The 22,183-nt window shown below is 35.1% G+C and overlaps 1 protein-coding gene across 6 annotated transcripts; it reads left to right on the top strand.

Moving 5' to 3' along the window:
* The first annotated feature begins 1,262 nt into the window (after positions 1-1,262).
* LOC140008535 (DNA-(apurinic or apyrimidinic site) endonuclease, chloroplastic-like) lies at positions 1,263-11,029 on the top strand. 6 transcript variants are annotated; one of them, XM_072053218.1, is made up of 12 exons: positions 1,263-1,384; positions 1,647-1,794; positions 2,473-2,568; positions 3,724-3,803; positions 3,973-4,209; positions 4,315-4,631; positions 6,194-6,304; positions 6,612-6,749; positions 6,836-6,883; positions 8,263-8,343; positions 9,046-9,205; positions 10,324-11,029. In XM_072053218.1, exons 2-12 carry the CDS (start codon positions 1,721-1,723, stop codon positions 10,443-10,445), a joined length of 1,464 nt encoding a protein of 487 aa, XP_071909319.1. In that variant the 5' UTR covers positions 1,263-1,384; positions 1,647-1,720; the 3' UTR covers positions 10,446-11,029. The 6 variants fall into 6 exon arrangements, with proteins under 6 accessions (XP_071909319.1, XP_071909316.1, XP_071909320.1 ...); XM_072053215.1 differs by having other exon boundaries at positions 2,468-2,568; XM_072053219.1 differs by having other exon boundaries at positions 1,380-1,515; positions 1,655-1,794.
* The last annotated feature ends 11,154 nt before the right edge of the window (positions 11,030-22,183 follow it).

Raw genomic sequence — 22,183 nt, 5'->3', positions numbered from 1 at the left:
GTCGAGCTTGATCTTACATTGACAAAGTTTGAATAGGATGCAGAGTTCTATGACTTCTATCTCGAAACTAATATGTGAGGTTAAAAAACTTGTCAAACATAATCGAGTTTATGTATGTATGTATGTATGTATGTCTAAATCTTTTATATTTGTTAGTACGAAATGTCTATATCAAATCTATTTTAGTTAAACTCAATTGAACTTAGGGTGTGTTTGGTTCCCACAGAATTGGAGGCTTAGAATTAGAATTGGAGCACCAATTCCAAATCTTCGGTTTGGACGCTACCAGTGCGAGAGAATTAGAATTCAATTCGAATTCTATGGGCCATCAATTCCACAAATTCAATTCTAACGAGTTCCAGCAAGGTAAAATGAAATTAGATTCGATTGAGTTCCAGCAAGATAAAATGAAATTGAATTCAAGTTCGATAAGCTCGAACTCTAACAGTGCACTACTTAAATTCGACTCAAATCAATTACTCCCATACTTCTATAATTGGAGGATTAAGTAGGAACGGAAAGAAAATAATTGGATAGTTTGGAGATCCATCTGTACTTTATACAAAACTTTTCCTTCCAAAACTTTGGAGAAAATACCCATCCCTCCTCTTAGTTAGGACTGCAAATAAAGTAAGCCGTTCACGAGCAGTTTGAACCAAAGCTCAATTTGAGTTCGGTCAACATCGAGTTCGAATTGATCAAATTGAACTTAAGTTCAAAGATACTTAATTTGTTAACTCGCGAGCGGGGTCGATTATATATATATATATATATATATATATATATATATATATTAATAGTAAAATTACATATATTTCTAATATTTTATTATTTGTTAAAAAATTATTATTTTATTTTTTTAAAAAAAATTATTATTTTATTTTTTTAAACTTAAACTCAAGTTCAAACTCAACTCGAATTTGAATCGAGGTCAATCTCGAGCTGTCACATTAAGAGTTCGTTGAGTTCGAATTTGATAAAATTAAGTCGAGCTCGACATGAATAGGGCAAAATTCGATTTGACTCATTTGCAGCCCTACTTTAGCATACCATCCATACATTCTTTTTCTAAAGGTTAGGTTCATTAAACTTAAAAGAGATGCATATAGAGTAAGTTAACATATAATTTTTTTTTTGTTGCCTTTCCTCTTGTACTCCAAAATAGAATTAATACCTTTACTTTTTTCTTTTCTAAACTCCAAAACCAAATATGCATCTTTTCTCTCATAACTTATTGTTTCCCTTCTTTCTATTCACTCCTGAACTCCCAAACTAGCCCCAAGGAATCTATTGTGATTAACCACTCTTCCAACTTTTTTTTTTTTTTTTTTAAAAAGGAAAGTCCGAACGTGGCCTTGTTTTTCTTGGAACTCTCCAAAGGCTGGTGAGTGAGTGGTCACTGCCTCTCTGCAGTAACTTTATTAAGCACTCCTTCCAAAATCCCCGCCCCATTTCGATGATACAAGCTGCTCTCAAATTAGGATTCCAAAATTTCCTAGGTTTCACTTTCACTAGGTATATTTCATAGAGCACAAAATGCTGAAACTAGCATGCCTGCACTCAAAAGTTTTCATTTTTCTGTGAATTTTTGCAAGAACTATAGTGAAATTTGTTGAGTTTGTTTTTGTAACTGTTAATTTTGATAGTTTTGCAGTGAGTGCAAGGAATAGTAAATTTGTGGGCTTGGCTTCTTTGAGATTGTCAGCAATGGGGTCTAAAAATGCACGTCATTCTAAATCCTCAGCATCATCATCCTCGCCTTTATCATCACCTGCAGCCAAATTGGGTGAACCTGTAAGCTTTTCTTAATTAAGAGTTCTAAATTTCATCTTTTTCTTTTTTCGTTTTCCCTTATATTGCTCTCTGGGCTTTATTAAACATGACTCTTCGAACCAAGAAAGGAAATGGGGAAAAAAAATAAACTTTTACATATGTAAATGTAAACGTGTGTTACCCTTGTGTATCTGCATTTGAGTACTATTTTTGCAAGAAACTCTTGGAGCTGCACTTTTTCAGATGCTTTGTGGGCTAAGAATTTTAGTTTATTAGAATACTGTTTAAAGTAGAAAAATGGTAAATGTAAGCTGCACATTTGCTGAAAAATCTATTCTAGGCGTTCTGCATTGCACTGGCAAACTCAGTCATATATATGTGCTGTCCCCTTAAGAGCCCCTCTTCACCATTGGCTATCTCTCTCAAATGAAATGTCTTTTTTTCCCTATTAAGTCTTAGCATAGATTAATCTATGTTTGCAATCTGATAAGAATCGATTGTAACATGTAAATTTGTGCGTGATGATGAAATATGAAAGTTTTAGCATTTTGATTGCAGAATGTGTTTTACATGATTCAGGTAGTATCCTTGCATAGTAATATACCTATTTCCACTGAACTTCATTCAATGCATCTTATCTTCGAGTAATTTATCATAGTTCAAGCTTTTTTTTTTCCTCTCATTTTTGATATAGGAAAGTTCTCCTAAGGGTGGCATAAGTCTAGATGAGATTCTTGAAATTGATTTGGATAAAGTAGAGAAAATGACAGTCCAGCAACTCCGAGTTAAACTAAGGTATGTTAGTCTTTGCTTTGCTTTTTTTGTATGGTGTCTGGATGTTTTGGAATTTCCTGTGTTTTCTATCCTGTTGTTCATTAAGAGCGGAAAAGGGCAGAGCTTTTGTTGCGGATAGTATTAGTTTGAGTTTTGTTGCATCAAATTAGCATCATAGGAATTATAGTCGACAGCCAGTGGTTTACCCTCTCTACTATGCATTTAGCCATTTTATATCATCATAGAAGGTGAAGTTATTAGTTATAAGTAGCTATCACCTTGAATACTTTGAAAGTTGGAGAGTTTTCTCAGAGAAGCCAATTTGGAAAATTTACTATTACCACTTTAGTACAATTAACTCTGTAGCATTGGTAATCTTTTGTTATGTTTGATGATTGAAGGAAAGATTTGATCAAACTGGAAGAGGAAAGGGCGGTTCTTGGGCAGTGGAAAATAGTATCAATTTATTTCTAATTGCCGATGGAACAGATAAATGAGCGCCCATCTTTCTTTCCTTGTCTTCATTTCCTTCAATATTATATTGCTGATGGTCAGTGTTTTGCTCAGCCGATGAGCGCTGATGCTTTCCTATTACTTGTTTGTGTATGGGACTATGGGAGTGCTTGTCAATAGAGAGAACTCAATCAGAAATTAGCAGAACAGAGTTGGTCTCATTCTGAATTTTGGGTTCTCATTTGATTTGGGCATTAGATTTCTAGATCTGTTGTAGTAAGTTTGGTTTAATCTCATCAGAGTGTATGTGAGGAAAAATGAGAGCTGGATTTGTTATTTCTATGCAGCCCATGGAGTTTTTCTTTGCCATTGGCTAGGGAATTTTGAAGAAATTTTGAATCTGCATTTTTTAAAACTCCCTGCACTCTATGTTTTATATGAGTGGAAAACCAGACTAATGTCCACATGCCTATCCAGTTATTTGTTTCTGTTCGCCTTTTAATGTGTACAATGGCCACAACCTGGTAAGTGCTCAGCTGATTTGGAGCTGCATTTTAGAAGATTGGCGAATAGGACCAATTTTGAGTTGAAAGCTTGCAATATTTATGGGTTGTGTCCAGTTAATTTCTAAATGCATAACAGGAGGTTTTACATGCATTGCACTGGCAATAATTGATTTAGATTTATGGCTGAAGTGGGTTCTTATGGTTATCGGATCTGCAGGAGTGTTGGAATTCCAGCCAAAGGTTCCAAGAATGAACTTGTCTCTGCCTGGAAGGAGTTCGTTAAAAGCAAAACAGATGGTATTCCCCATCCATGGAAACTATGCTTCATGAATCAAAAAATATATAGAGCTTTTTCCATCAGAAAATTGGAATTTCTTTTTAAATCTGATTGTTGCCTTTTCCACATTTTTCAACCTTTGCATTTCTGTACTGATTTCTAATGCTTAAAATTTCCCTGTTGCTTCAGGCACAGGTTATTTGGAGCTAGATGATCATGAATCTTCTCGAAAGAAGTCCAATGAAAGCAATTCTCAAAAAGCTGGAAGTTTGCCTTGCAGAGAACATGTTATGACTAGAAGCTCTGGAACTAAACGAACTAAGAGAAAGGTAGAAGAAAGCCTTATCGGCCATAACAAAGTTGAAATCAACAGAATGGGATCGAGTGCACAAGATGAGCAATCTATTGAGTATCCTGAGCCAATAGGTGCTTCCATTGGGCCTTTCTTTTTCTTTTCCTGTCTCATTAAAGTTGTGTCTATTTTGGCATTATTTTAAACTAATCAAAGTGAATAACGATCTATGCTTACAGCTAAGAGATCAATTACGACAAAGAGAAAGGTCTCATCAGAAGTCATCAATATGAGTTCTGAAGCATCCAATTCTGTTCATTCCTCTGGAGAACCTTGGACAATTCTCACTCATAAGAAGCCCCAAAAAGGGTGGGTTGCATACAATCCCAAAATCATGCGGCCTCCTCCTCTTGCTGGTGACATTAAGCATGTTAAGCTAATGTCCTGGAATGTAAACGGTTTGAGAGCTCTATTAAAGTTGGAGAGCTTGTCTGCACTGCAACTGGCTAGAAGAGAAGATTTTGATGTTCTGTGCTTGCAAGAGACAAAACTTCAGGCAAGTTTTTAACAACTTGATTTTAGTCAATGAGCTCATTGATTAGGTGCTTCTTTTAGGCTATTGTTCAATTAACTGATTATATTTCTTTCAAAATGTATTGCCTTCTCCATGGATATGTTGAGGACTGTACCTTATCCTGGATGCTGATATAATAAACCTGATAAATGCCTTTTATTTGGGCCATTCTTTAACTGTTTCAGTTCACCATGAAAGCCCCCAAATGGTTGTTCTCACAATGGGATAACTGCCCTTACTGACTAAAGTGAGGCATGATTGTGAGTTCATACGCAAGTAAAATTTGAGAGATTGAAGAATAACCTAATTTTTAGTTGAACAGAGTTTAAACTTGTTTACAGCATAACTCATAAAGAAAATCATCACTTAGATACTGCAGAGTGGAATGGAACGGTTAGGCCCCGTTCCCAAAAAAATAGAAGTATGAGATTTCCCATTTTTCCCCCTCCTACTGTGGATTTGTTTATACTTTTTATTCAGCTTAACGTAAGTTATATCAAATGCTGTCAGCCTTTGCCAACAGAACTTGGATAACATCCGTATTTGGACTGAATTGCTGAAAATTAATTCAGCATGTCCTGGCTGCCAATATATTTCATAGACTGTGCAAGTTTCAACTTGAATTTGACTATAAATAGATGGAGTAGAGGTTCAAACTCTCCAAAACATCCATATGCAAAAAGCTTCAGTTCAGTTTTGGTCTTTCCCTTTTGTCTATTTTAGCTTCTCTGGTGTCTTGTAGTATCTTTCTTTTTTATATATGTGGGGCTTTAGAAAATTTCTCCTAATCTTTGTAATCTTCTTTTTGGTTCATACTAGTAAAATTTGCTCTCATCGCTCATGGACTTTGGACTAATTGTCAGAATCATGTAAATCTTGTTATTTCTCTGTTTTATAAATTTTTTTTCTACTGTTTATTATAGTCTTCATTATTATTTTGCACATTATAACAAATTTCTGATGGGTTACAGCGGGATCCTCTCTTCGCCTGGCAAGTGACCAACTAGGGGAAGAAATAGAGAACAAAAACATCTCCATAATTGAAATGCAGAGAGCCATGGATAGAATTCACATAAAGCACTTTAGTATTAGAAAGCCCTCTGACTTCTCTTGTCCAAATTTTGCAAATAAAGCAATGCCTATAAAGTTGGTTCATTCTATGGAAAGATCTGTTAAATCAATGATTTCCATTTTCCAGTGCTTTTCTTCGAGCTCATCTAGCCTGTCAGGATTCTTAAAATCTAAATGTTCAAGTTTATAGGTAATTCTTAAAATGAAATACTTTTTCCTTGGTAGTAGTAGTCATTATAACTGTCCCCAAAACTGATTATCTTGTCATGTTACATTACTCTAACTAGTAGGATGACTTTTTTGTTTCAATCAAGCAAATTTTGTGTTTTAATAAGCTTTGAAAATTACTCATTGGATGAATACTGTGTTACAATTTTATATCATCATATATGAAGCCTTGTGTAATTTATGCCAACTAACTGCCTTCTGTTTGCCGTTAATAGTTAATTGCTGTCTAATCTCTTGAAAAATAGGAGAAAGATGTTGAGGCAATCAGGCATACTCTTCTTGAAGATTATGACCATAGCTTTTGGACGTGTAGCGTCTCGAAACTTGGGTATTCTGGGACTGCAATCATTTCACGGGTATGCCTTTTTCTTCTTTTCCTTTCCTTCTGTCATGGTCATTAAAAGCCTGATGTTGTGAGACCCAGTCTCTCATTTTATAAACATTATGGTTATGATCCTTTAATCCTGAGGGACTACTATATTGGAATTTAATTGATTGTGGATTGGAGCTATATGATCCTTTTGTGCACAGCAATGTGACAATAGCTTGTATCTTTCTTCTCAGTTTTGAATGAATTGGTTTTGGTTCATGATACTGGCTAAGATGGTAAATGCCCTGCTAACTTGTCATTTTTCTGTTACCATTTCTCCTGTTCATTCACAGATGAAACCACTTTCTGTCAGATATGGTCTGGGCATCTCAGATCACGACACTGAAGGACGCCTTGTGACAGCAGAATTTGACAACTTCTATTTGTTGAGTGGATACGTGCCTAATTCTGGTGATGGTCTGAAGCGACTGGTAAATAATTCTTGAATGTTTAGTGATCTTATCTCGGAAACCTAGCTTCTCAAATGGAACTTTGGTTGACTTTAGTTTCTTTTTAGTCATACAGAATAACCGAGTGGGATCCGTGTCTTGGTAACTACTTGAAAGTAAGTATGTCTCTTCTTTATTGTGCATTGAAGCTTTCCCATTTCTTTCCTCTTTATCTATAGTGTTTTCTTCCAAACAAATTGATACATAACCAATTGCATTTGAAATAACACCTTTGGTCCATAGAGGTTGAAATAACACCTTTGCGTATGATAGCACCCCTGTTACTTCATCCCTGCTCTAAACCACTTAGCCTGCATAAGCTAGACCCTGGAAGAGAAAGGGGAATTATATATGACATTTAGGAGATGATTCACAAATTAAATTTTTACACGAATGAACTGATAGTCTGGTAATTGGTCATCTTTCTTCCTGTTATTGCACAGTTACCACTGTGCTGACGCATATTGCAATGTGCTCTTAATTTGAAGGTTTTTGGTGCTTCTTCTCTCTCTTCTCTTGTCAGAATGGTCCCTTTCCTTGGCATTTTTTGATTCTAATGTGTTGTGCTAGTTTTAGTTTATTTTGAAAGAGATGAATAGCAGAAGTGATGTAGGACAAGATAGGGGTGATCTTGCCTACTAGCGGCAGCAGAAGAATGAAAGTATTTTCGAGCTGTGAATGGTAATAAGGGGAAAAATATGGGAGAAGAAGGGATTAATGGAAATGTTTAGGAAGAACAACGTAATAGCTGGAAAACAAACGACTTAATTCTTTATTTGATTAATCCCTGCATAAGAAGACCTAGAAAGAAGATTCTGAAAGATAGATTTCTAGTCTGAATAGAATTCCTGCTTTCTATCTTAATTCATAAGCAAAATACTTCTGGTACTCTCATGTAACTTCTATGACTTCAATTAGTTTCTTATATACACTAAATTACCTAAATAAGACTCACTAGCACAATTCCAAGATATTTCCTGCAAATAAATGTAAGAATAAAATAGCCTTGAGAACTAAAATTGTGGAAAGTACTGAAGCTGAGGAATTAAATACTAGAATGACACTTAATTGGGATATTCCAATTCCTAAATAGGCTTCTAATAGTCAAGGGATGCCTAATTGAAGCTGGAGAAAAATTATGAAATCATTATTTTTGTATTTTCATGAGCTCTTTGTTGACTAAGTCAGGTTTTAATCTTCAGGATAATCATGGTACTTCATAGTGATAATTATACCTTTTTCTGGATTTTAATATGTCGAGGAATTTTGTATATAATTTTGAATTATTTGTTTTTATGAGTTAGTACTTATTTGAGGTATTTCTATGTTCTTCCTTAATTTGGTACATGTAATTCTAGAAGAGGCATCAAGTGTGATGAACTTTTACATCTTGTTGAGTTGTGGCACGAATTATAAATCAGCTTGAGTACATGCTACTGTGCTGCTGAATTTTCCTCAGTACTTAATGGTTCTGTCTTGTGTATATACTTTGCAGGAACTAGAAAAATATAAGCCTGTCATATTGACTGGTGATTTGAATTGTGCTCATCAAGAGATTGACATTCATGATCCTGCTGTGAGTACTACAGTTCTGGCTTTTTAAGAAGTGTATATTGTTGTCCATTTGTCCCCTAGTTTGAGACCAAGAAAATAGCAGATTAACAGAGTCATGTGATCAGAATTCATCTGTGTCTACATATAGTCAATTTAGTTTCAGTCTTGCTAATAAGTAATGATAGCAAGAAAAACTAATCCTTGATGAGGGCAAATTCTAAATCTTCTATAACTGCATATGACACCTATTTGAGATACATGATATCAACAGATTGGAGCCTTTTTTTTTTAAAGAAAGGAATTCAGAATAAAAGTTTTACATATGTTGATGCAGAGCAAGGAATTTCAATGCAGTATGCTTAATGCCTGACAGAAATTTCAAGTCCATATGGATGAGTTCCTGACAAGCTCCAACCCCACCCCCCTCCCCCCCAAATTCCTTTCTTTTTTTTTTCTTTTCTTGGATGCATGTTATGCCGGGTATGAAGGATTGAGAAGCACTGTAGTATCACGCATAAAGATTACCTATATAACAGTTCATAATGAGATAATGAACTATGCAATCATTCTTTTGAACATTCAACTTGAAGTGGACCGAATTTTCTTGCCTTTGGCATTTTAGTTGTTCTTTTTCCTCCATCTGTGGCAAAAGGGTAGAAAGAAGGAGAGAAATTTTAGCATAGTTAGTATGCTGATAATCGCTTTTTGTTGCATTCCTGTATAGGGAAATAAAAGAAGTGCTGGGTTCACAGTTGAAGAAAGACAATCATTTGAGACAAACTTCTTAAATAAGGGCTTCGTGGATACCTTCAGGAGGCAGCATCCTGGTGTTGTTGGCTATACTTATTGGGGGTATAGACATGGTGGACGGAAGGCTAATAAAGGTGTGTTGTGCAATAGTTTTTTTGGGTCCTTTTGTTGTTTATAAATTTGATTGTGAATATCCAAATAAGGCATCTCTTGACGTATCATTTTCCTTCTGGGGTGAAGTTGATGTCAATAACAAAATCAAGGACATGCTATGCATGATCACTTCATATATAGAAGGTTGCTAGGATTTACATTTCGTACCATGTGATGCTTTCACTTGTTCTCTGTTTGAAAACTTGTATTATTTCAACCCTCGCATATTGTAAATGCATCATGAGCTGTTTATTTGGTTGCAGAATACAATTATTAGAGAGTGTAAAGAACAAATGTGTTCCAAAATGCTTAGTTTTTTATATGTCTGTATTGCATACCTGCCTGCCAGCTATTTTTTTCTGCACACAGGATACCAAGTCCCTCTCCCTGATCTAAGTAAGCTCTAGCAAGGACTTGGATTGGGTGTTTCATGACTGAGCTATTCACAAAGCATAATCTTCCGTGCTTGGTTTATTCACAGCCTCTCATCCCTCTGCTTCCCACTTTCTGAATTATATAGGCTAAATTTGAACCTTTTGCTTTGTCGCTCTTTTCTGATTATAATGGTATGGATTATTATGTATTAGGACATTAAACAGGTGATATAACTAGATTTTCATCACAATTTTGTGCACATAATTCGCTCCTGTTATCTCTTTTTTTTCTTAACATATGTGCAGCAGTACAGCACATATATAGACTCATCTAAAAGTCAAATAGAATAGATTATGTATTGTAATCATAGTTAAACTTTTCCGCAATTCTCAAACTCCAACGTGATCCTGTTTGGCCCTAATATGGTAATAGTTTTGTTATCTGATGTGGCATGTCATTCCTGCTCATTTTAGAATCACTATTCCAAAGTCAGGGCACTACGGTTATTTGTTCAGGATAGTTGGTGATATCATCATCCACTTATTTGAGTTAGCCATCATCACTCTACCGGTTAAAATCTGGGTTATGTTCCTTAACCATCTCAGCCTAGGCATAGTTGCTCTTTTGTTGTTTTTTGACTTGTTGCTTGAAGGAGTTTCTTGCATCATTTGTGCTGGATGCAAGTCCCTGGTTTTCTTTGAACTAAGCTTTTTAGAACATTCAGGATGGCGGCTGGATTACTTCCTTGTCTCAGACTGTATCGCGGACAAGGTTCACGACTCGTACATTCTCCCAGATGTTACAGGCAGTGATCACTGTCCAATTGGTCTCATTCTTAAGCTCTAGGCCTAGCACTGTCCTTGGCCAATTCCTACCAGCATTCATAATCGGTACATATACGGTGGTTAAAATGCAGCATCAAGAGCGAAGTGGCAGGAAATTCATGAGGCAGAATGAAGTGCTTTTGTGAACAAGTGAATATGCTGTAGCTGGTACTTGAAAGAGTGCTCGATGATTTGCACAACAATTTGAAGAACCTAGGAGGATTTCAAGTTGGTTTTAATTTCACTCAATAATTTGCTCAATCATGCTAGCCGAATGATGACTGTCTGACTGACTCTGTAATTGCACCTGGCGCAAATATGTATAGTATTTCCAGGGTTTTCTTAGTCTAATTGCCTTTTGATGTGACCACACAGTGCCTTAATCCTTCTCAGGATGTTAACATATACTAAGTTTTTGTGCTAGAAATAGCAGCTGTCACCAAGCCTGTTACTACTTTGTCAGACCTTTGGTTATAACCAAAAACAGGTTGGCTTCCAGCTTAAGAGTAAGCATTCTCAAGGGTCAATGCCTTTTGACAATGTCAACTCCTTAACCCAAGCAAGTTGCCTATCCTATGTGTAGAGAAATTTGCGATTCTTTTCAAACTGATTTTCATGCATTTGTTTTTAGTAGCTCTGAGCAGAATTAAAACATCTTATTCCTTCAAAAGAAGTTCATTCAATAATTTCTGTTTTTGCAAGTGCTCAAATACAACGGTCAGGCATAAAAAGATAAATAAATTTTATCCAGAATCAACTTGCAAAGTTTGAACCATTTGAAGGCAAGTGTAATTGCTCAAGCCGTTCCCTGGGGTGGTTTCATTTGATGTCAGATTGCAGGTTCACTGCAATGGAACTAATGGTGCAGCAACAATGGTAAGGTTCTGTGTCTTGCATTTCATTTAAATTAGGAGATAAGGTTTTCATGTCCCTCCATGGCTCTGGATCATCTACTCTTTTACACGATTAATAAACACTAATTAAATAACAAAAATTGCTCTAGATGAAAAAAAAAATTGTTGAAGCAACAATGTTGAGAGATTCCACTCCTTGTCATACCATCTCATGACAGCAAGTTTCCAAGATATCTTGATAAAAAAAAATAAGAAAAACATTAATATTTACTCGTTTTAATTAGGATTTGAGGAAGACATTTGTACTTGTTCTTTTCTTGTTACAAGCTTTTTTTTGTTCTTTTAAACCTCCCATCTCCAAGATTCGAATCCTAAATTTGACAATAAGGAGAACTTTAAAAGCGTTCCCCTGATCACTAAGTCAACTCCAGTGTTTCTTGTTGCAAGCTTGTTCAGAGGGAAAAAAAAATAAAGATATTCTCACAACATGAGCTGACATTATATTCTGAATTTATTTTTCCTTCTCTCGTATGGCATGCTTATGTTCAAGAAAATCCAAAATAAAAAACAATCCTTATTTTTCACCGTCTCTTCATCCTATGGCTTGCACTTCTATGTTATATGTTAATAATTAAATATACATTTTAATATATAAGATAAATTAATTCTTGTAAATTGATTTATCTTATATAAATGATGCTTGCAGTAATTTTTTTCTAAACATAGATACAATTATCTTCAGACTTTTTCTCTTTTCCTTTTTTTATTCCTTTATTTTTTTTTTGGGATTTTCTAATTACAATGTGTAGCTAGAATGTCTTGAAAATAAATTTGTGTTTGGAATTTTGATTAGAATTATATTTTTTTTCCCATAAATTGTGCAACAGATCTTCTATCCCATTCTCTGTGACAGTTTCTGTCCCTTTTTTTTTATCATGTTGCTATTTCTCCTTCATAAACATCATGTTTTAGTTTTTTTTTTTTTCTTAAGATCCAATAACTATTAACTGGAATATCCTGGATATTGCCACAGAGGCAATTGAGAGAATTCCTGGTCCTGGAATTACCTGGATGATCAGAAGTACAACAAAAATTTCAGACAGCTAGGTTGTTCTAATTAATTCCTCTAATCGATAATCAGAGTGTAAAAGCAAGGACTTTTTCTATTTCCGAATCAAGAAGTTAAAATGGATTTGGTTCTCCCAAGTACAGAAACAGATTGCACCATGTAACACAGACTGTTCAAAAGTAGGCTGGTTTGGACTTTTCTGTCCCCTTCACCCCAACAAGCATGAATTACTCTACCGCTGTCTCATCTCGTGAAGTTTACACTCATTAATGGAACATAAAAATGGAACTTGCAATTGTCGCATCTGCTAGGTGCAGGTGTGCAACAATTAGTCCGGTGTATCTTGCAAGCATTACTTATGCAGTAAAGAGAGGGTGCTTTTGTAATCTGCACACAAAGGATGAGCAAACAAGGGTAATTGGGGATAGAATACAACATCCATGCAGGCTACTAGTCAAATTGGTAATGCCTAAAATCTACCATTATCGTTATAAAATGAGATAGAATAGATTGCTCTGCTTCTTCTGATCTCCAATTTTCTTTTCTCAAAGGCCTTCTTCAAGGTATAAAGGACGATCATACGTATTATTATTATGTTCTTCGTAGTTTAATCAAACACTTTGGGTCATGTATAGCAGAACACTAAACAGCTGAATGGCAGCTTGTGACAGTAGCTGAAATTAGTACTAAATTTCAAGACAATTCTTAGGTTTTTCGTAGCTTTCAGGAACCTGAGATACACCAAATAACCTTACCTTTTATGCATAGCTCTGCTGAGATGTCAATACCTGGACAATTTTTTTTATTCTACCACTCTTTCATGAAACAAGAAAATGCCTTCATCTTGAACGGATGACTGTGTTTAAGTGAAAACTGAACTGTCAAGTAAGCATAAACCCCTTCAATTTACTCGTCAGTGAAAAACTAGCATAAACTCAAGCTCTGAATTCATCAACGTACAAAACAAGAATTCATAAACTCAAGATATGTACAAAACTAAATAGCTATATGAACTCTCACATTAGTAATACAAAACAAGAAATCAAAGCTGCAACTCAAGGTCGAATTCAATATATCAAGTTATGAACAAAAGTTAACAATTTGAAAAACTTAATGATATCTACAGTGCAAGTTAACTTGATGTGCAAAAATACTAGGATTCGATGATCTCTCCTTCTTCTACTTCCCCACGACTCAAATATGCGTCTTCATCATCATCCGCTGCCCTGAATTCCTCCTTCAAGTGCAAGCCAAGCTGCTCTAAAGGGTGCAAAACTTTGCCATTCTTTAAACCTCTCAATACCATCACTGCTGGTCCGTTGCATCCATGGATAATGTAAGAGGGAGCACACTGACTTAGTTGCTGAAGTTCCTTCACAATCATGAGATTGTCTTCCAAATCAACAGTGCTTTCTATCATCTGTAACCCAACGCGGGCAGCTTCTCTTTCCCTCTGCCTCAATTCAGTTTCTTTCTTCTTCAATTGCTCGGCTGATCTTAGCTCCTCTTCCTCTTTGCCCTGTTTTTTTACCGGTCTCTCCTTTTCTTGATCGACGTTAAATTTTGCAGCTTTTGCTACGGAAATAATTTCGGCGAAGCGGGGTGTTAACCTTGCAGCACATAACGCCGTCTTCAAAACATATTCGTCGGCAAGATTAGCTTCACTCGTACAGCAGCATTGATCACCGGTGGTAATCGTCACAATACCCTTTTCCTGCTGCTGCTTAGGCTTAAAAGTACCTGCGCCAATCCTGTTCTTGCTGCATCGCAACCTTTTTAATGTATCCATTATTCTCTTCTTTTTCCCATTCCTTTGATTACCATCTAGAACTACTAGGACTTGGGCCGCTCCTTTGTTGTTGCTCCCATTAATTCGAGAAGTCAATTTTCTGTCTGCTAAATCGTTCTGCTTCCCAACTGCGCCCTTCCTAGCAGCAGTCATGTTGGATGGTAATGGCGGAAACAAACCCTACAATGATAGATGTTAAAATCTACAATCTTAACCAAACCCAAGAACCGAAATTGCAAAATCCAAAAGAACCCTATTACTAGGTGATCAAAGAAATATGACTCCTTCCGAGGAAGATGAAGAAAACAAGAAATTCTTGAGGCTATCTACGATAATGGTCTGCTTACTCTTCAAGCACCGAGGAATGAAACCTAGACGTCGATATGATCACTTGCTTCTTAACTTCTGCTAGTAAATTTTTTGCGAGAAGAACAATGAACAGAGTGGTTGTTATATAGGCTTTCGGTATTAGGAAAGTAGTGGTTTCCTTTTCCTACGTTGTTCGGGAGTTCGGGTCCCAGTCTAGCGGCAAATTCAAATGCAGAGTTTACGGGCTTGAGCTTTTAGCTTCTTTTATTTGGGCCTTTCCGGGTTCAGCATGTTTACGTTTGAATTGCTTATTGTGGTGGTTCTTTACTTCAATAAAATTGCTTATTTAGTTTCGTTGTTGGGACTAGGAATGGCAATTGGGAGTCGGAAGGGGCTAATAGAGTGAATACATAATTAGTAAAAAGTGTGATTAGTAATTTTGTATAAATTTATTGATATAATTAATCAATGATTTGTCTTAGTATAAATGTATAATTGTTAGTATAACAAATAATATTAAATATTATATATATTTATTTATTTTAGGCAGGTGACGGGGTGGGACTTGGAAGTATACTCTCCCATTTCTCACCCTATTTTTGAACAGGAGGAGAAAATGGCCTCCCGTCCCGCCCCATCAACTTTCAAAGGGCACTCACCCCAATTACCATCCCTAGTTGGAAGAGGTTTTTGTGGTACTAAAGTTGCGATAGATTGTGACTTTTGACACATGTAGATGTGCTAACTAATCTTTCTATCGCTCTTTCTCTTCACGTGTGATAGATTACATCACTTTCTATATAGGTTGCGGTTTGGGCACATCGTACAAAAACTTGTCTTTCACATCGTACAAAAACTTGTCTTTCGTACTAAAAGAGACGTTTAAAACATTAATTATAAATTTTAATTAATTAAAATTGTTTGATACGATTATCTCAATTATTGATCCACTAGTGTTTTCTAAAATTATATTTCAATCAAATTTGAAGTGTAATGTGCCAAAAAGGCAAAAATATTTTTTTAACACAATTAAAAAAAAGAGTGAGTTTTTTTTAGACACAGTCATTGTACAATTTTTTTTACATTAATAGGACATAATATGAACTCAAATTTGAAATTCAAATCATGCATGTGTAGCATATAACTATAACTGTTAGTGTGAAAAATACTACACTGTTAATGCATAAAAAGTTAATTTTTTTTTTAAATCACTCACCTCCTCTTATATGATAGAAAGAGATAAAAACATTCTCTCTAGTCTCCACCAAATAAGAGGAAAAAATAAATGCCATCAAAGTGAATTAAAAAAAGTCAAAATTTTTAAGATCATCATAATTATGTAAATTTTAAATCCAAATTAGCACCATTTATTTTCACCAAAAAAAAAAGTCTAGTTTTTTTATTGCAAAAGTTTCTGCCAAGCCTCATAAATTCTATGTATGGGTGTAGATTTAGATTGTGAATTTAGCCCTACCCATATTAAATTTGTACCTTTTACAACAAATATTGTAAAAATTACATGACTGAGCGACACTGGATAAAGGTTCATCTGGAGATACCCAAATCCATTAGGCAGCATCATGCAACCTTGAAGTCTAAAATTTTTTCATTACGTTGGAGAATTGATTTCAAAGAATAAACATATCTTTATTTTTAAAAACAATGCATTTAATTCGATATTGAGGAATTTTATCAAAATACTAACAAATTCAACCCATGTTAATTTCACTTGACAGTCGATCATGAGTTTTACTTTTACTTCAAGAAAATTGTACTCTAACTGGTTGGTGATTTTGTTATGGCTACTTGAAAGACGAACCAAATCAAATTTAGGGGGGTATAGTAGCTAGAGATATATTGGGAGTGAAAGACTAGTACAACATGCGTCCTGAAACATTAAATATGAAGTAAGCAAATACATTATTGACTTAATGCCACTAGATTTTGGCATTAGGGAAAATGACCTGTTTCATCTCTCACATTTCGCAAAAATATTCTTTTCGTCCCTCACTTTTAAAATAAAGCAAATTCATCGCTGACATTTAAAAATTAAAGCTATTACATCCCTGAACCTAATTTTCAATCTGAATCAAACCATCCAATAACCCAGTAATAAATTTCGAAAATAGAATTGATAGATCATTCGGTCAACTTCATCATATTCATATGACATTTATTAAACCAAAAAAATAAAAATTATAGCATAAAAGGCCATTCTCTGTCTTGGAATAGTAGAGTTTTTTTTTTTTTGGTAAATCTTTTCATGCACCGTTAGTATATCCGCTTGCAAATATAGATATGTATCATAAATATAAAATTTGGTGTTTAAATTTTAATTAAAATGATATGGCGGTACATAAAACCGTCAGTGTATACAATGATAATGTAGGAAAGATTAATCTTTCTTTTTTATGTTATAATTTTTTCTTTTTTCTTTTTAGGTTCATTAAATTTTTCACATGAATATCAAGTTGAGTTAACTAAATGATCTACCAATTACACCCCCAAAATTTGTAATTAGGTTGATTGGTGGTTTGATTCAGATTGAAATTTGGGTTTAGGGATATAATAATTTCAATTTTTAAATATCAAGGACGAAATTGGTTCATTTTAAAAGTGAGGGACGAAAAGAATATTTTTGTGAAATGTGAAGGATGAAACCGATCATTTTTCCTTACAGTTTAAACATTTACTTTATAGGCATTTAAAACTTATTTGATGCTACCATACTTGAGTAAAAGCAAAGATTGGAGATAGATCTATACCATTCAATGAATAAACAAAACTAGTTTGCCTTCCATTTTCTCTTGTACCACATGCAGATGTGATAGCCCTACTTGCCTAACTAATCTTTCTTTCCCTTTTTCTCTTCACATGTGGTAGATTAAATCACTTTCTATATTGATTGTGGTTTGGGCAATATCATACAAAAAACTTGTCTTTCATACAAAAAAAGATGTTTAAAAAAATCAATTATAAATTTTAATTAATTAAAATTGTTTGATATGATCATCTTAATTGTTGATCTGCTAGTGTTTTCTAAAATTATATTTCAATCAAATTTGAAGTGCAATGTACCAAAGAGGTAAAAATATCTTCTTAACATAATTAAAAAAGAGTGATTTTTTCATACACTATCAATGCATAAATTTTTTACATTAGCAGGTTTAGATCATGCCATATACCATGAACTCAAATTTAAATTTCAAATCATCCACATATGACATACATGTATAGCTATTAGTGTAAAAAAATCACTGCACTGTTAATGTATAAAAAGTTAATTCTTATAAGAAAAATCTCTCATCTCCTCTTATATGATAAAAAGAGATAAAAGCATTCTCTCTAATCTTCACCAAATAAATGGAAAAAAATAAATGCCATCAAGGTAAATGAAAAAAGTAAAAAATCTTAAGACCATTCATAATGATGTTAATTTTAAATTCAAATTAGCACCATCTATTTTCACAAAAAAAAGGGCTAATTCTTTTTTTGAGAAAGTCTCTACCAACTCTCGTAAATTCTACTTGCTTTTTGGTCAACTTAGTTAACTAAGGGTGTGGATTTAAATTGCGAATTTAGCCCCCACCCTTATTAAAATTGTACTTTTTACAACAAATATTGTAAAAATTGCATAACTGAGGGAAATTGGATCAAAGTTCATCTAAAGATGCCAAGATCCGTAAAGCAGTATCATACAACCTTGAATTACTAAAATTTTTTCATTACATTGGAGAATTGATTTCATTGTACTAAATTTTTTTTCATTACACTGTATACTAAATATTTAATTTGCTAATAAAATAGAAATTACTTAGAATAAATACATAGTTTTAAAATTTTGATGATAATTAAAATTTTCATTAGGAATTCTTTATCACATTATTACCGAAATCTATATTTTGTAGTAGGATTTGAGACGGAGAAAAATGAAATTTAAATAATAAAATGGAACACAACAACAAGAAAGAGATAAAGACAAATGGTCATTTGACAATATTCTAACAATGAGGGCATAATTATCTTCTTACTACCCAAATACATTAGACTATTATTTTATTATTAAGGGGATAATTTGTAAGTTTTACAAAATATGAGAGTAATTTGCCACTAACCCCAAATTACACGGGGGCAATATGTAATTAAGTCGAATACTTGCCATACTGGAAGTTAGTCGGGCTACTCTTGCTTGAAGATGACAAAAATTCCGGTATCATTGTTCGCGCGGGATTCACCCACACAAAAAAAAAAAGGTTCAAGTCGGACCAGAGGTAACTTCATTTGAACCCTTGCCATTTTTGTCGATCGGTTGTCATTCTATCCATAGTCTGGTGCTACTTTACTTGAAAATGGATTTTGATCAATTTGGCATTTCTTTTTCCAATTGAAATATGGCAAAGTTTTATAACTTTTGTTCGCAAACCATATATACATGAGAATGTGGCATCTTGATAATCATTATAAATGAGACTTTTAGGTAATGACAATTGACAATAACAGTTCTTTCTCAACATTGCTTACTAGATATGCTTTAATCAAGAGTCAATAATCTGTTTTCTCTGCGTTTTTCATGGTTCAGCGAATTTCTTTATGTTCTTTTGCGGCTTCCACTTGGTTAATTTCATTCATTCTCTTAGTGCATGCATGTATCTGATTTTCTTGTCTTGTAATCAAATTCAGGGTATTCATTTTCTTCCAGGTAATTGGCAGTCGATGGTGCTGCAAAGTGGCTGTTAACTTGTTGATCGAGAAACGATATTTGATATGGAAAACATTTTCTGTGCCCCTAGGACAGTATGGAGGAAGTGGCGGCATGACTCTGCAAGGACAGTAGCATTGAACACTGCTAAAATCTAATGCCTGACCAAAATGCATGGTCTTCTTTGTAGCATATCATTGCCTGATCCACACCTTGGCATTGATCAAGTTGACGGACGCTCAGAACTTGATGTAGAGCTGCTGTGATTGGCATCTTTACTCTGTGGTTCCTGATATGGCTGAAAATACTTCTCCAGCTTTAATTATGGTCACAATCTTTGCTCCACCAACCCTGGTTTCTCATCTGCTGGTTGAGGTGAATGTGAAGAGGCAGATTGCTGCCAATTTAACGTCCACAAATTATAACAACCATGGTGGGGATATGTAAAAGAGAATCGATGTAATGCATGACAATTGACAACTAGTGAGCCACTGGGATTTTCTAGACGTTGACGCAGAGGCAAGTGAGAGAGATCCTGGTCCTGGGATTACCTTGATGATCAGAAGTAGAACCAAAAGGCCCGAAAGCTAAGTTCTTCTAGCTGTTCCAGTTGATAATCAGGAGTGCAATTGTGCAAAAGCAAGTGGCTCATCTTTTTCGAATCAAGAAGTTAAACTGGATTTGGTTCTCCACGTACTGAAATAGATTGCACCATGTAATACAGGCTGTTCGAAAGTAGGCAAGTTTTTGGATGTCCCAACAAGCATGAATTACTCTACCGCTGTCTCATCTCATGAAGTTTACACTCATTAATGGAACATAAAAATGGAACTTGCAATTGTCGCATCTGCTAGGTGCAGGTGTGCAATTAGTCCGGTGTATCTTGCAAGCATTACTTATGCAGTAAAGAGGGGCTGCTTTTGTAATCTGTACACAAAGGATGAGCAAACAAGGGAAATTGGGGATAGAATACAACATCCGTGCAGGCCACTAGTCAAATTGGTAATGCCTAAAATCTACCATTATCATTATAAAATGAGATAGAATAGATTGCTCTGCTTCTTCTGATCTCCAATTTTCTTTTCTCAAAGGCCTTCTTCAAGGTATAAAGGACGATCATATGTATTACTATTATGTTCTTCGTAGTTTAATCAAACACTTCAGTTTAATCATATGTATAGCAGAACACTAAACAGCTGAATGGCAGCTTGTGACAGAAGCTGAAATTAGTACTTAATTTCAAGACAATTCTTAGGTTTTTCGCAGCTTTCAGGAACCTGAGATACACCAAATAACCTTACCTTTTATGCATAGCTCTGCTGAGATGTCAATACCTGGACAATTTTTTTTATTCTACCACTCTTTCATGAAACAAGAAAATGCCTTCATCTTGAACGGATGACTGTGTTTAAGTGAAAACTGAACTCTCCAAGTACGCATAAACCTCTTCAATTTACTCGTCTGTGAAAAACTAGCATAAACTCAAGCTCTGAATTCATTAACGTACAAAACAAGAATTCATAAACTCAAGATATGTACAAAACTAAATAGCTATATGAACTCTCACATAAGTAATACAAAACAAGAAATCAAAGCTGCAACTCAAGGTTGAATTCAATATATCAAGTTATGAACAAAAGTTAACAATTTGAAAAACTTGATGATATCTACAATGCAAGTTAACTTGACGTGCAGAATTCTAGTATTTGATGATATCTACAATGCAATTTAACATTATGTGAAAAAAAACTAGGATTCGATGATCTCTCCTTCTTCTACTTCCCCACGACTCAAATATGCGTCTTCATCATCATCATCCAATGCCCTGAATTCTTCCTTCAAGTGCAAGCCAAGCTGCTCTAAAGGGTGCAAAACTTTGCCATTCTTTAAACCTCTCAATACCATCACTGCTGTTCCGTCGCATCCATGGATAATGTAAGAGGGAGCACACTGACTTAGTTGCTCAAGTTCCTTCACAATCATGAGATTGTCTTCCAAATCAACAGTGCTTTCTATCATCTGTAACCCAACGCGGGCAGCTTCTCTTTCCCTCTGCCTCAATTCAGGTTCTTTCTTCTTCAATTGCTCGGCTGATCTTAGCTCCTCTTCCTCTTTGCCCTGTTTTTTTACCGGTCTCTCCTTTTCTTGATCGACGTTAAATTTTGCGGCTTTTGCTACTGAAATAGTTTCGGCGAAGCGGGGTGTTAACCTTGCAGCGCATAACGCCGTCTTCAAAACATATTCGTCGGCAAGATTAGCTTCACTCGTACAGCAGCATTGATCACCGGTGGTAATCGTCACACACAATACCCTTTCCTGCTGCTGCTTAGGCTTAAAAGTACTTGCGCCAATCCTGTTGTTGCTGCATCGCAACCTTTTTAATGTATCCATTATTCTCTTCTTTTTCGCTTTCCTTTGATTACCATCTAGAACTACTACGACTTGGGCCGCTCCTTTGTTGTTGCTCCCATTAATTCGAGAAGTCAATTTTCTGTCTGCTAAATTGCTCTGCTTCCCAACTGCGCCTTTCCCAGGAACAGTCATGTTGGATGGTAATGGCGGAAACAAACCCTAGAATAATAGATGCTAAAATCTACAATCTTAACCAAACCCAAGAACCGAAATTGCAAAATCCAAAAGAACCCTATTACTAGGTGATCAAAGAGACATGACTCCTTCTGAGGAAGATGAAGAAAAGAAGAAATTCTTGAGGCTATCTACGATAATGTCTGCTTACTCTTCAAGCACCGAGGAATGAAACCTAGAAGTCGATATGATCACTTGCTTCTTAATTTCTGCTTGTAATTTTTTTGTGAAAAGAACAATGAACAGAGTGGTTGTTAAATATACTTTCGGTATTAGGAAAGTAGTGGTTTCCTTTTCCTATGTTGTTCGGGAGTTCGGGTCTCAGTCTGGCGGCAAATTCAAACGCAGAGTTTACGGGCTCGAGCTTTTAGCTTCTTTTATTTGGGCCTTTCCGGGTACGGCACATGTACGTTTGAATTGCTTATTGCAGTTCTTTACTTCAATAAACTCCATG

Source organism: Coffea arabica, chromosome 6c (genome assembly GCF_036785885.1).
Source record: "Coffea arabica cultivar ET-39 chromosome 6c, Coffea Arabica ET-39 HiFi, whole genome shotgun sequence".
NCBI classification, from domain to species: domain Eukaryota; kingdom Viridiplantae; phylum Streptophyta; class Magnoliopsida; order Gentianales; family Rubiaceae; genus Coffea; species Coffea arabica.
The sequence above is the reverse complement of the archived record's forward strand: the minus strand, read 5'-3'. Positions and strand labels throughout refer to the sequence as shown.